We start from the raw sequence: 12924 nt of genomic DNA, 5'->3' as shown, positions 1-12924 counted from the left end.
TCATCAACTCACCATTTCCCATCCACATAATCTCACAAAGATTCCTGGAATTCAATTACAGTAGTTAGCTTCAAGCACACTGATTACAAGTTTGTGATGTAGATTTTTTTTTTTTCTGTTTCTTTTCTCCAAGTAGTGTAAGGGTAACAATGATTGATTGAGAGGAAGCATTTATGATCAGACAGAGAAAAGAGAAGAAGAAGAAGACGACGACGATGATGATGTGTAGTCGGTCATTTCAAAAGAAGTGAAGATTGTTCAAAAATCTATCTTTATAAAGCAAGCTTCCTAAGCCTATCATTGGGTTTCATTAGCATTTTGGAACAAAGAATCATTACTTTGATTCCAGGGTGACAGCACCTTATCATCCCCTTTATATATACCACTTTATATCTCGTGAAGCACTTACAACAGGGAATAATTAATTTTTTGTTTTTTTTTTATTTAAAATGCTATAATAATCATAAAAAATTCTCATAATCATATTGTATATATAAGCATCAACTCTCTCTTCACTTCCTGACTGCATATCAGCTTAATACTTCATTGATCTCTTTAATTCTCAGAGCTGATAATGAATGCTGGGTGAGGATTGGGTAATCTGCATCCTGAGGTTTAGATTGCCATGTATTTTAATGGATGATCTAGCCCTTGGGATGCAGATTATCCCCTCCTCACTGGCAATGCAAGAAAGCAACTCCAGGTGTTTGCTTTGTGTATAGGCCAGCTGCTGTGTTGTTCTACTATATGTTCAGGTGATTTTCCTCTTTCCTTGTTCTTTATACTTATAATATGGTATTGAGTCCAAATTATTTTAGTTTCAGAATCATTTTAGACTTATAATTCTGATAAAATCTCCTGAAGAAGACCTGCATGTCTATAAATTGTTATTTTAAATTATTATGTAATTAATTCACAATTCTGACCTTAATGATTTTTTTTTTTCAATGGAAAACAATAGCGAGCAACAATTAGCAAGTAAGAGATAGCCCTTTTCTTTTCCATTCATACAGATGAATAATCTCAGCATAGGTTGAATAACCTTAGCAAATTTTTAAACTCCAAGAAACCTTTTTTAAGGGGATTTATGCAAGTTTAAAAACTATAGAGCTCTATTGAAAGTACTCGTGCATGTCCACTATAATTTATGTAGAATAGACCTTAACAAGTCCAGAAACGGTCAGAAAGAAATTTGGAATCTTTGGTTGCTCTCAAGATATTGTCGGCAAAGAAAGATCAATCTTTCAAGTTGTTTGGAGAACCTATATCTAAGATAGTGATGTATTACTCCAGCAAAAACCAAAAAAAATCAAATCAAGTAGGATTGTTGGTGTTTATGGGATTCCTAGTGAAAGATAAGATTAAAATCAATAATAAAAAAAGAAATATAACCATATTGTTGTATAAAAAGCATTTTTAGCATACAATTATTACATGTATAACAATTTTATTGTACCCATGAATTATAATGGCCCACACACGTCTTATCATGATTTATAATTAATATTTAATTAATATATATATAACGGTCGTATATACTTATCAATTCTATCACGATCTATAATTAATATCTAACTGATAATACAACGGTCATATATATTCGTCTTAATCAATAAAGGAATATTTCTCTTGATTTGCTTTGTGTTTTTTTACCGTTTAAAAGAAAGCTCTTTTTTTTTTATATTTAATGAAAACAAATCCATCAGTCCCTCTAAGTGATTAGAGTAATGTCTAGATCAATTATTCTTCTTCGAAGATTGAACATTCTGAGCATATATATATATATATATATATATATATATATATATATATAAAAGTTAATCCCATATGTAAATGACAATTTCTTGAAGCTGCATGCAGGTGAAAGTTTCCAGATCGTGTGAGGCATATAGCAATTCTATTTAAATAAATTATTTACAATAATTTTTCTTGAATTTCTGGTTCTGCACCGTCCCAACAGCATCTTTGAACATTAGAAACTCCATCCTCTCCAACCGAGAAAAAATGAAACTCCCACCAAAATGGGTGATGCAAGAGCCAAAGTCTTTGCCAACCATACAATGAGCTTTATCAAATCTACCCATACAATGAGCTTCATCAAATCTAACCATACAATGAGCTTCATCAAATCTCTGTTTAGCAAGTAGCTTGACGCTAGTACTAACTTCATGATTCATTCCCACTTGGAATCGGCATATCCAGAATTCATAAGATAAAAAGTATAGCACAATTCATTTAGCAGCGAATTCCAAAGGTATCCTTAAAATTGCATAGTAATAAAATATATTACGAGACATGCTATTCTAAGAAAGATTGTTGGGTTACATCCATTTTGGGCCCTCCAAACGATGACATCTACTCAACCTACAACCACTCATTTGTGGGGGTGTGCGTATAGAATTAAAGATTCTGCTAATAAACTTGTCATGGTTTATTGATATTGGTTTAGTCCTATACTAAATCCGTCCTATACTAAATCTGTCTGTATGAGTATCAAAAAACAAATAAATTAAATGAAGAGTCCGTGTGTGTTTAATGTATTACAAATCTTGAATTGAGGTCTTTTGTAGACGGTGCTCTGTGAACCGATCATTCAAGATCCTTTATTAATTATCAAGTGTGTGTGCATATGGTTACACAAGACCAAAAACTATTAAAATTATTATGGTTTTGATAGCAATGCAGTTTTGTCTTTGAATCTATATGTATTTCGATAATTGGACAATAAAAAATATATAAAATATGTGAATATAATACTATATTTTAGGGTTTAAACAATAATATTTTTTGAAACAATTGTGAAATTATTATCTTAATATTATTAAGGCTGCAGTTTGGCGGTAGTTTAAAACTGGTACAAAAAAAATTTAATTTTTTTACTTTAATGAAAAGCTTATTTTATATTCAATAAAATCATAATTTTAACGGCGCTTTTTTACGCTATTTTATTCTTAACAGGGAAGACATATATAGCGATTCTCAAATTATTGCTATTGACCTATAACTATAATTAGAATATATAAGATAACAAATTAGACCCGCTGACTTAAATTTATTTTTGTAATAGTGATATTACTCTATATATATATATATTTTTTTTTTTTCTTACCATTTTCTTTCTTGTAAAACTATATGATATAGAAAATAACTTCTTTTCCTCTGCATACAATTAATTCTCTCTTTAAAATTGCATAGCATGTGTAAATATAGCAATAACTTTTATGAAAAGTTACTGAGTTTATTGGATTTAGTTTATCGTGTATTCAAGACACTGGATGTATATTGATATACTTATTTATTGAATTCCAAAAATTGATGAATTTTATGGGTTATTTTGTATATATTCTCTAAGTTCTATTATTTAGCATATATACTAATATTTAATATTCGTGTAAGGGATTCATCTATTGAGCTGGTAGTAGCAACTGGCTTATATGCTAAAGTTTTCCACAATCCTTCAATAAAAAATATAGCAATTATGCTTAACAAAAAAAGAAAAAGGGAAAAAAAGATACAGGGTAAGTTTTCCCTAACTTGTATATATTTACATTGCCCAAAGGAGTAATGATTCTACTGGCAGCAAGTAGAGCCTAAGGTTGCTTTTGAAAAGGAAAGATACCTTAATTATTTCAATTAGGCTTGCTTTGTCACTGCATAATGCAAACTTATCCATCATCAGCTGCATATGTATATCTTGCTAATCTAGAGTTTGATTGGTACCAAGCCACTCTATACTCTAAGTGATTTTAATTGGCAATTATTCTCACATATAAGAAGAAACTGTTTTTTTTATTTTTGAGACAGAAATTACTCTTAACAGAAAAGGTGTGGACTCTAAAATTTTTGAACAAAACTGTTTGAAAAATTAGGCGTGGAATTAAAATTATTGGCAATTACATTATCAAAAACAAAGAAAGGAAAAAAAAATTCTTGGCAATTAACCCACATACTTATACCATCAAAACCATTATTTAGATGGCTAATTAATTATAATAATATCTAAAAAATAATTTTTAAATACCAAATTATATTTTCATTTATGTATAGAGAAAAGAATCCGTGGAAAGAATATTACTAAATTTATAGTAGTCTTAAACAATACTAAACATTCAGAAAAACAACTTAGAAAAATTATTGACTAATATTTTTTAGCATACTAAATATTGAAAATGTGAATTTTTTTTATAAACTAAACGGAATATGAATAAAAATTAATATATATAATAATAAATAATGATATATTTTAAAAAGAGTAAATAAAGATGACTTCATCAATTTTTTTTAATTTTTTAATTTAAGTAAAAGGAGAGGCACTTTTATTTATCTTATTTTTTAAGTTTATATGCAAAGTAAAATTGTCATTTTTATTTTAAAAAATATTTTTCACTGCAAACTAATCAAATAATTTAATGAAAATTGTCATTAAACTCAAATTATTATAATTTTAGCAAATATACAATTGACAATCAATATTTTTAATTGAAATTTCTAAATTTACTAAAACTATAGGTTGTAAAACATTATAAGCGTAATTTATTTTTAAAAATTTTAATATATTAAAATAAAAATTAATTGTAAATATATAAAGAGATATTGTTCAAAAACTAAATCTTTTTGTGAATTTTCAATTATATTCATTTCTTTAAATCTTGTATATTATATCCAGATTTTATAATTTATTATAATTATATCAAATTGCTCAAATTAATTATGATCATCATCAAAATTACCAGCATGTTATAACGCATGAAATTTAAATATATTTTTTAAATTAAAAAAATTCCATCTCATAAAAAAAACTAATCATAATTAAAACTCAATATTTTTAAAATTCCCTTAAAAGAAATCGAATACCCTTTTCTTTGAAATCCTTCAAGTTTTTTCCAATCCCCTTCTCTCCCCTCTGGCTGCACAAGCTCCACCATTGTCATTGGATGCATCCGGTCATTCTTCGCTTATCTAACCACCACTTTGCTGGAACCTGCACAGAGACCTCAAGTGCAGCAGCATCTCTCCCACCATTCCAGTGACGATAGCCACAGTCTCCAACATCATGGCATGGCGCTCATACCGCTTCTACAATACATTTGATAAATTCATTGCAAATTTGCAATGACCCAGACAATTTCACCCAAGAATCTAGTAAGTAATCAAATCCAACATCATGAAGCAATATAAAATATATACATATATATACCATTATGCAATTCCATGGCCATCTCTACCATCTTCTCTCAAGATCTTAGGCCTCGAGATACCCCAATAACTAGAAATTACGGTTACTAATATGAAATTTGTTACAGGAGTATTATAAGGAGAGGGTTTTTGTTTGTGTTTAAAAAAAATATTTAACAATTTAAGTTGTAATTAAATTTATTTATCAAATAGAAATTTGACCATCCACTTAGCAGTTAAACCCTTATTTAATGTTTGTTTTTTATTAAATTTACCGCGCTTCAAACCTGCTGCAGCAGGCTCTAGATGCGGTAAGCTTGAGAAATTGAAAGCATTCTGCGACAGGTTTTGAAATTTAAATTTTATTTTTTTATTTTTTTATTTTAATTATTATTATATTATAATAATATATTTAATATAATTTTATATTTAATTCTCTCTCCATTATTATTATTTTAAAAATATATATTTATTAATTATTTATAATATAATAATAAATATTTTTTATAATATATTTTATTATTTTAACATATTGGTGTAATCGCACTATAATTAAATAATATGTGTTATAAGGTTTATTGATAAATTATTATCATATTTTTTTATAAATTATTTTTTACATTATATAGGTAATTATTAGAAAAAATGTAGGATATTATAAAAAGATATTTAAGTGTTATAAATATGTCGTTCCCTTTTTAAATATAAATAAAATATATTTAATTTTTTTTTTTAAAATGAAAGAAATATTATTAATTCAAAGTGATTAAGGAAACTATATGAAGATGAGAGACATGAACCCAAACTCCTTAACCTGACTCAAAATGAGCGATATTGCTAGAACATGAGCGATATCATTTAATTTTATTATATTTGTTTTCAGTGCCCTTTAATTTTTATAATATAATATTAAATATATTTTTTATATAAATATAAAATATATTTAATTATATTATTAATATTTAAATAAAAATTTTAATTATATTATTTAATTTTAATATTATAAAATTAATATTATGTTGTAATTAAATGTATATAGTAGTATAGAAATATCTAATAAAATGCAAATTTAATTTTATAGTTTTAAATATTTATACTATAAAAAAATATATTTAATATTATATTATAAAAATTAAAGGGTACTGTAAAAAATATAATAAAATTAATTAAATATATTTTATTTATATTTAAAAAGTAGATAATTATTTATGATATATTTATTTAAAAAAATGAATTGTAAATAATTTATAGTTGTATACGTTTCGTAGCGTAATATAATGGGGAATATATTTACTTAAATATTATTTAAGACTTGTACACTTAGAGAAAATTGGAGTAGTTTTTGAAAAATTAATCTGAAATATGAAATTCTATATTTACATATGTCAATTTTCTAAATACAACACTGTTTTCTAGTTTTCTAACATTTAACTATGATGTAGAAAACAGTCCATGGTTTTCCTTTATAAAATAAATTTATTTTCTAATTGCTTTTCAAATAGAAAATAATAACTCTTTCATAATATTCACATATACATTTACAAATAAAGTAATTATTTTAAAAATATTTAAAATTAATTATATTATTAGAAAATTATTAGTGAAACTAGTTAATTTTTCAATAATTTACTTTTTAATTATAGAATTTATGAGTATTTTTTATTAGTTTAAATTTGAAAATGAATTTTTATTGTTGACGGTTGAACATGCATGTTTTTCAAATTTTTACTTATTTTTCACAAAAACAAAAATTACAGTTTTCTTCAAAAATACAAAATGGAAAATAGAGTAAACACACCCTTAGAGTTTATTCAATACTCTAATTTTCCATCCTTTATAAAAAGATAAAATAACTGAAAACATTTCTCTTTTTTTTTTTTCCATTTTTTACAATTTTACTCCATCTTTTTACAAATTAGTATGAATTTAAAAAAATTAGGGTGTAAATTAATTTTAAATTACATTAAAATAAATTGATATATTAAATCATTGATAAAATTAAAAAAACTTATAATAATAATATAAATTATTTTTAATATTATAAAATTTTATTTTTAAGAGAAAAGAAAACTCCAATCTTTAAAAAATTTTACAATAACACGTTCAATTTTAAAAATTTACAATTAAATTTTAACATTTTAAGTTATAATAAATTATATCCTAAACTTGATTGATGTGGCAAGTCACGTAATAATGACGTGGATAATTTCACTAATTTCTAACGGAAAATTTAATGTAAAAATATAATTAAAATAAATATAAAAGTATAAAATTTAATTGAAGAATTATAAAAAGATATGCTACGGTTGCAAAAATGAAAAAAAAAAGTTTATTTAATATTAACTTTTTATAATTTATTATATTAGTCATAAAAAGATCCTGTAGATATAACACATTCTCCTCTACAACTTTCAAAATAGTCTTATTCGCCTCCTCCAAGAATTCAATCCCAAATAGGAAAAGAACTCCAGCAAATCAAAAAACAAAGGGCAACCTATTCAGCTATAAAAAGGATAGCAAAACCAGCAAAAGGGGAGCTTCATCTTCGGCAGAAACTGTATCAGCAGTCGCGCGCCATTGCTACCGGCCCTTCTTCTTCTTCTTTCTTGTTTTCTTTCTTTTATTTTTGTTAGTTTCAGTCATAAGTGACTGAAACCCTTTTTTCTAATTGAAGATTAGGTGAAACTTCAAGTTGTTTATGGATTGTGAGATCTGAACTTATTATGTTCTTCTTTTATTTATCAATATTTATGTAATTTCATACTGAATTACATTGTTGCTTTGTTGTTTAGATCAATATGGCCCATTGATTCCTGATTGTAAAGTAATAATTTGTTAGTTTGGATAGTTTGAAGTCCGTAATTGCTTGAATTATTCAAACACAAGTAATTCTTGATATAAAAATTAAGGAGATTGCATAATCTAGCAAGATCACCATACGTTTGGGTAGGTAGAATTAGGTCTCTCTATTGCTTAATGCAATTGACAGTTATACGATGCTAAAAGCTCCAATGACGTTCCTTGGCAACTTGTTGATTAGTGATTAATTAGAGAACGTTTCCTAGTTAATCTATGCTTAAGGAGGAATATGGTGGTGAAAAACGTCTTCCGCCCCATAACTAATTTATTGAGTCAAATAAAAGATTATAAGTGTCAATAATCAATCCCAACAACTGAAGTGGATCCAATTCTTCAACTAGGCTTTTCTCGTTATCGCATTCCCTTTACTTTATTATTTGCTTTACGTTATTGTTTTTAATTCTAGTTTAGCTCAACAATCTGAAAACCCCCATTTTGCTTTATTTTCCGTTTATTTAGTTGGTTTTGATAAGGAAAATAGGTAAGTAACAATTCCCTGTGGATTCGATCCTTTTAGCACTATCTACAGTTGTAAAATTGTGGATAACCACAAAAGTTATTTTTGACTGATTTCGACAACTGTACAATAAAAAATTAGCGTCGTTGCCGGAGAATTGATTTAACTAATTTATTTTTCTTCTATGAACAGGATTGGACGCAAGAAAACTCTACTTTACGATTCGAAAATTGAGCTAACAGCCAAATAACTAAGGGAGCAAACCAATCCGAGGAGTCAAGCCTCAAAGCTCTCCTCATCAACAGTTGCTGTCCAAGAAACAGCAGTCATCCACAAAAAAGAGAGACCCCTCTGGAGCTGAGAACGGTAGTAGAAGTGATACAAAAAAACTCAATGCAAATTGTAAGTTAGAACTCAAACATGCTTTCAGGAAGGCTAATAAAGTTGCTGATGGTTTGTCTAGATGGCTTGCACATATTGAATTCACTACTTATCAGCTTGTCGACCATTCACTACTTATCAGCTTGTCGACCATACTAGAGTGTGATAAACCTGGTCATTAAAATCCGGTGTCTTATTTGAGCTTTGGCTCCCCTCTCACCAAAAAGAAAAATGCATCATCTTAAAAACTTAATTTATAAATTGAAACGTTATGCGAAAGAATCCAAAAAAAAAAAATCGCAATTTGGGACATGGATTACTATCAGCCAAAAACATCAACCTACATGAAAAAACTAAGCCAATGTCTAAGCAAAGAAGAAACAGAACATCACTCCGGCAGGTTGTTTACCCAAAAGAAGGAAAAAGCATAGCTGATTAAAACAGATATCAATGAAGCAAAACTGATAATGCCTTACAATTCTGAGCAATATAAACCCAATAGACGAAGAGATCTGCAGAAGAACCCAAGGTCTTAAGTTGCTGGCTTGAATGTTAGTCGAGTTTAATAAATTTGTTTGAATGGCCACAGAATTGAACTGATGGTCCAGATAGGAGCAATTCATTATATTTTTCTTTCTACGGGGTCCCTAAACATTTTTCTCTTTCAGTTGCATCAGAAGCTGTTGACATCAGAATAATTGTCACAGATAAATATCTAAGGGGCAGGCCTCATTCTCATGGCCTGGTTATTCACTTAGCCAAGTTGGTTGATGTTGGACAACTTGTGATTAGTGACCAAGGACTCAAACTTTTATTTTTCTTTCCTGTCTTGAGAGAAACTTGCATGTACCCACTTCATTATGAACCTAAAACACAACCTAAGTGAAACTTTTTATGAAAAAATCAAATAGAATCTATTTATTTCTATCTCACGTCTATTTCCATTAATTTTTACTACGAGCCAATAATTCTCTAAATTCTTATTAATCCAATTAACCTGAGCATGTAAATTTTGAAGCAAACCATACAAATCATTAAATTAACTCTTGGTTTCATTGGTTATTCAGATCATTATAATTTCATACAGAGGTCGTACAGAGAGGAGTTGTGTTTTGCAACCACATTTGCTTGCTGCCTGCAACATTGAACGTCAGATAACGTGGTGACTGAAGTGGTCCATGACTTCCCCAAGAGAGAGAGAGAAAAAAAAAAAAAAAAAAAGACAGAATGGTCGGTCTGAAACTCCATAACATTGAAGACCATTGAACTTTGAATCTGATGTCTTGTGGGTTGTGAAGGGCTCTCACCATCCATTTACCAGGCAGGAAAAAGCTTCCACATGCTGTCAAGTCCTTCCAGTTTTCCATTTATTATTCCCATTTTCCTTTCTGAAAAGGACCTTCACTGGAACATATCCCATTAAAAAAAAAAAAAAGAAAAGAAACTTTGGTCGATAATAAGGTGTAGTGTCACCCAGTGTCGCAGTGCTGGTTTCTACCAGAAAAAGAAAGGCATCATTCTCGAATCAGATGCATCCCAACCTATTATAATAATTATAAATTATACCAGAGGAATCTTGGAACGGTAAAAAAGAACTCATGTATCATAACCCACAAAAGAAAATCAATTTCTGGTCAGTCAAAATAAGCATCTTCAACTCATTCAGAATCTTCCGATTCAGAAATTGAATGAAATTTTCAACCTTTCAATTCTACCAAAGTAGCTAGCCAAGAGAATTACATCAATTATAATTAAATGAGCTCTCTTTATCAAGATCACCTGATTATCAAAATTCTTGATAAAGAATTTCCCATGTCGCCCTTAAACAACGAGACCCTGATTTTCTGACACTAATTACAAAATATTGAAGAAATGATCTTGTGAAGGCTTTATAAATTATCCAGACCTCATCAAGAAAACACTGAGTTCTTGACCAGGGCACTCGTCCGGGTTAATCAAATGAAACGATTCCGAATCAGCGTTACCCACCACGTGCTCATAATTAGCTCTCATATACATGATCTCCTCTGAACCCATTGACTCGAATCCGGATGGAATAACACCCGCCCCGACTGTCATTGATTTCATGGTCTTTAACATCGAACGGTTCTGGTCATTTGCCTTCCTCCTCAGCGCAAACCCAACCCTCTTCCCGTTGCAGTACATGGTCCAAACTGGAATAGACCGGAGAGGGCAAGAACTGAAGTCGGATCGGTCGCATTCAAGAGCTATCCGAACGAGTCCGCATTGCATTTCTTTGACGAGCTGGTTGGTGGGCATTGAGAGTTCAAGGAGGAGGAGAGGTTTAATGGAGAGTCGGTCGTGTTGAATGCAGAACCACACATGGCCGCGACGGTTGCCGAAAATGGTACCGACGACCATGGTTTTGCTGGGACGTGAAGGGGCTAAATTAATGCTGGGTTTGATGGTTGATTCAGAGGAGGCTGAGTCTTGGTTTTGATCTTGAATCTGGGTTTCTTGGTTGGTTGTGGGGTTAGGAAGATCATCTCGAAGGGAGGCGCTGAGGCGTTTCTTGGTGGTGAGGTTGGTGGCGGTGGTGTTAGTGGAAGGAGAGAAACAGGGGAGGAGGAGTCGACGGAGGGCGTCGATCTTGGTCATGGGATTTGGGTTTGGTGGATAGAAGAAGAGTTTCTTGGGAGTGGAAGATTGAGAGGATAAAAAAGGTAAGTTTCAAATGGAGGGTGAATGGGTAAGCGATGAAGCTGATGAATTGTGTACGACAAATTAAGTAGAGGGCGGGAAGGGCACATAGCCGTTGAGATTTTGCTGGTTTCGTCATGAGATGACACGTGGAATGATATGGCAATAGGAGGCAGTCTGAGTTTGAGACACAGAGTCAGGGGCCCTCTTTCCTTCTGCCTGTATTCTCTGTTTTCTGAATAAGAAGTTACTAATATTACATATTTGCTGACTGCAACTCCCAACAGAAGTTGTGTTTCTATTCTGCTGCATTCATTCATCACTTATCCGTTGTTTGGATTATTAATTGTCAAGGGGAAGGAAGGAAAACTAAAAATGCAGGAATAGAAAGAAAAAGAAAATAGAAATAAGCTAATAATAGGTGATTTAAATAATTAATCCTTATTCTGTCTGCGTTTCTCTCAATTTAAACAAAAACACAAAGTTAGTTCATAAATAGTCATCAAAATTCAAGCTCAATAAAAAAGAGATGTGGAAAAGAATTAATCTAGAACAAAGGAAAGAAAGAAAGATTTATCTTACGTGTGAAAATAAAACATTCAAAAGTTTAATTTGTTGACAAAGTAACATTGTTGACAAAGGAAAGAAAGAAAGATTTATCTTACGTGTGAAAAGTTCCATTGTTTACTTTTCGGTCTCACTTTTATATATTTTGTAGATTAATAAAAATTTTAAATTATAAAAAAATTTATAAATTAAAATATATAAATTTTATTTCATTTAATATTATTGATATGAAATATAATTTTTATTTAATAAATTAATATATATCACAAATATACTTGTTATATAGGTAAGTAAAATAAAGAGAGAAAAGTATTGTATAATTCAAATAACTTATATAGGTAAGTAAAATAAAGAGAGAAAAGTATTGTATAATTCAAATAATTTATGAGAGATGTGAGTAAGAGATATGAGCTTTTATGAGATTATTAAGAAAATGACTTTATAGATTAAAATATATAATAGTTTATTTTATTTAATATTTTAATATGAAATATAATTTTTCATATATTAAAATATATCTATAATTTATAAGATTGAGTATAAATATTCTATAAAATATTTTAATATATGATATTTACATATAATATTTTATTTAATATAAATTTATTTATAATGAATATTTATTTATTTCAGTATTACATATAATAAATATAAAATAAATTTACTTTTAATATAAAATTTTAAAATTTATATTGTAATTTCTCATTAATTTTTTAAATTTAATTTAGTTGTTTAGTTATAATAGTTTCTTTTTACGAAAGTAACATCATCTTTGTTGATGTAACAAAGTCATTGAACTCTCACCTGAAAAACACCACCAAATG

The 12924-nt window shown here is 28.9% G+C and overlaps 1 protein-coding gene across 1 annotated transcript; it reads right to left on the bottom strand.

The window, feature by feature from the left end:
* Nucleotides 1-10488: 10488 nt before the first annotated feature.
* LOC110621751 (protein MIZU-KUSSEI 1) lies at nt 10489-11491 on the bottom strand. The gene has a single exon (XM_021766036.2). It carries the CDS (start codon nt 11489-11491, stop codon nt 10769-10771), a length of 723 nt encoding a protein of 240 aa, XP_021621728.1. The 3' UTR covers nt 10489-10768.
* Between the last annotated feature and the right edge of the window lie 1433 nt (nt 11492-12924).

This window comes from Manihot esculenta, chromosome 8, assembly GCF_001659605.2.
Source record: "Manihot esculenta cultivar AM560-2 chromosome 8, M.esculenta_v8, whole genome shotgun sequence".
Lineage (NCBI taxonomy): Eukaryota > Viridiplantae > Streptophyta > Magnoliopsida > Malpighiales > Euphorbiaceae > Manihot > Manihot esculenta.
This window is presented reverse-complemented; position numbering and strand designations above follow the sequence as displayed.

What these genes read in the sequence shown, in the direction of transcription:
- LOC110621751 (XM_021766036.2), bottom strand. Translation starts at nt 11,491, where the DNA reads ATGACCAAGATCGACGCCCTCCGTCGACTCCTCCTCCCCTGTTTCTCT.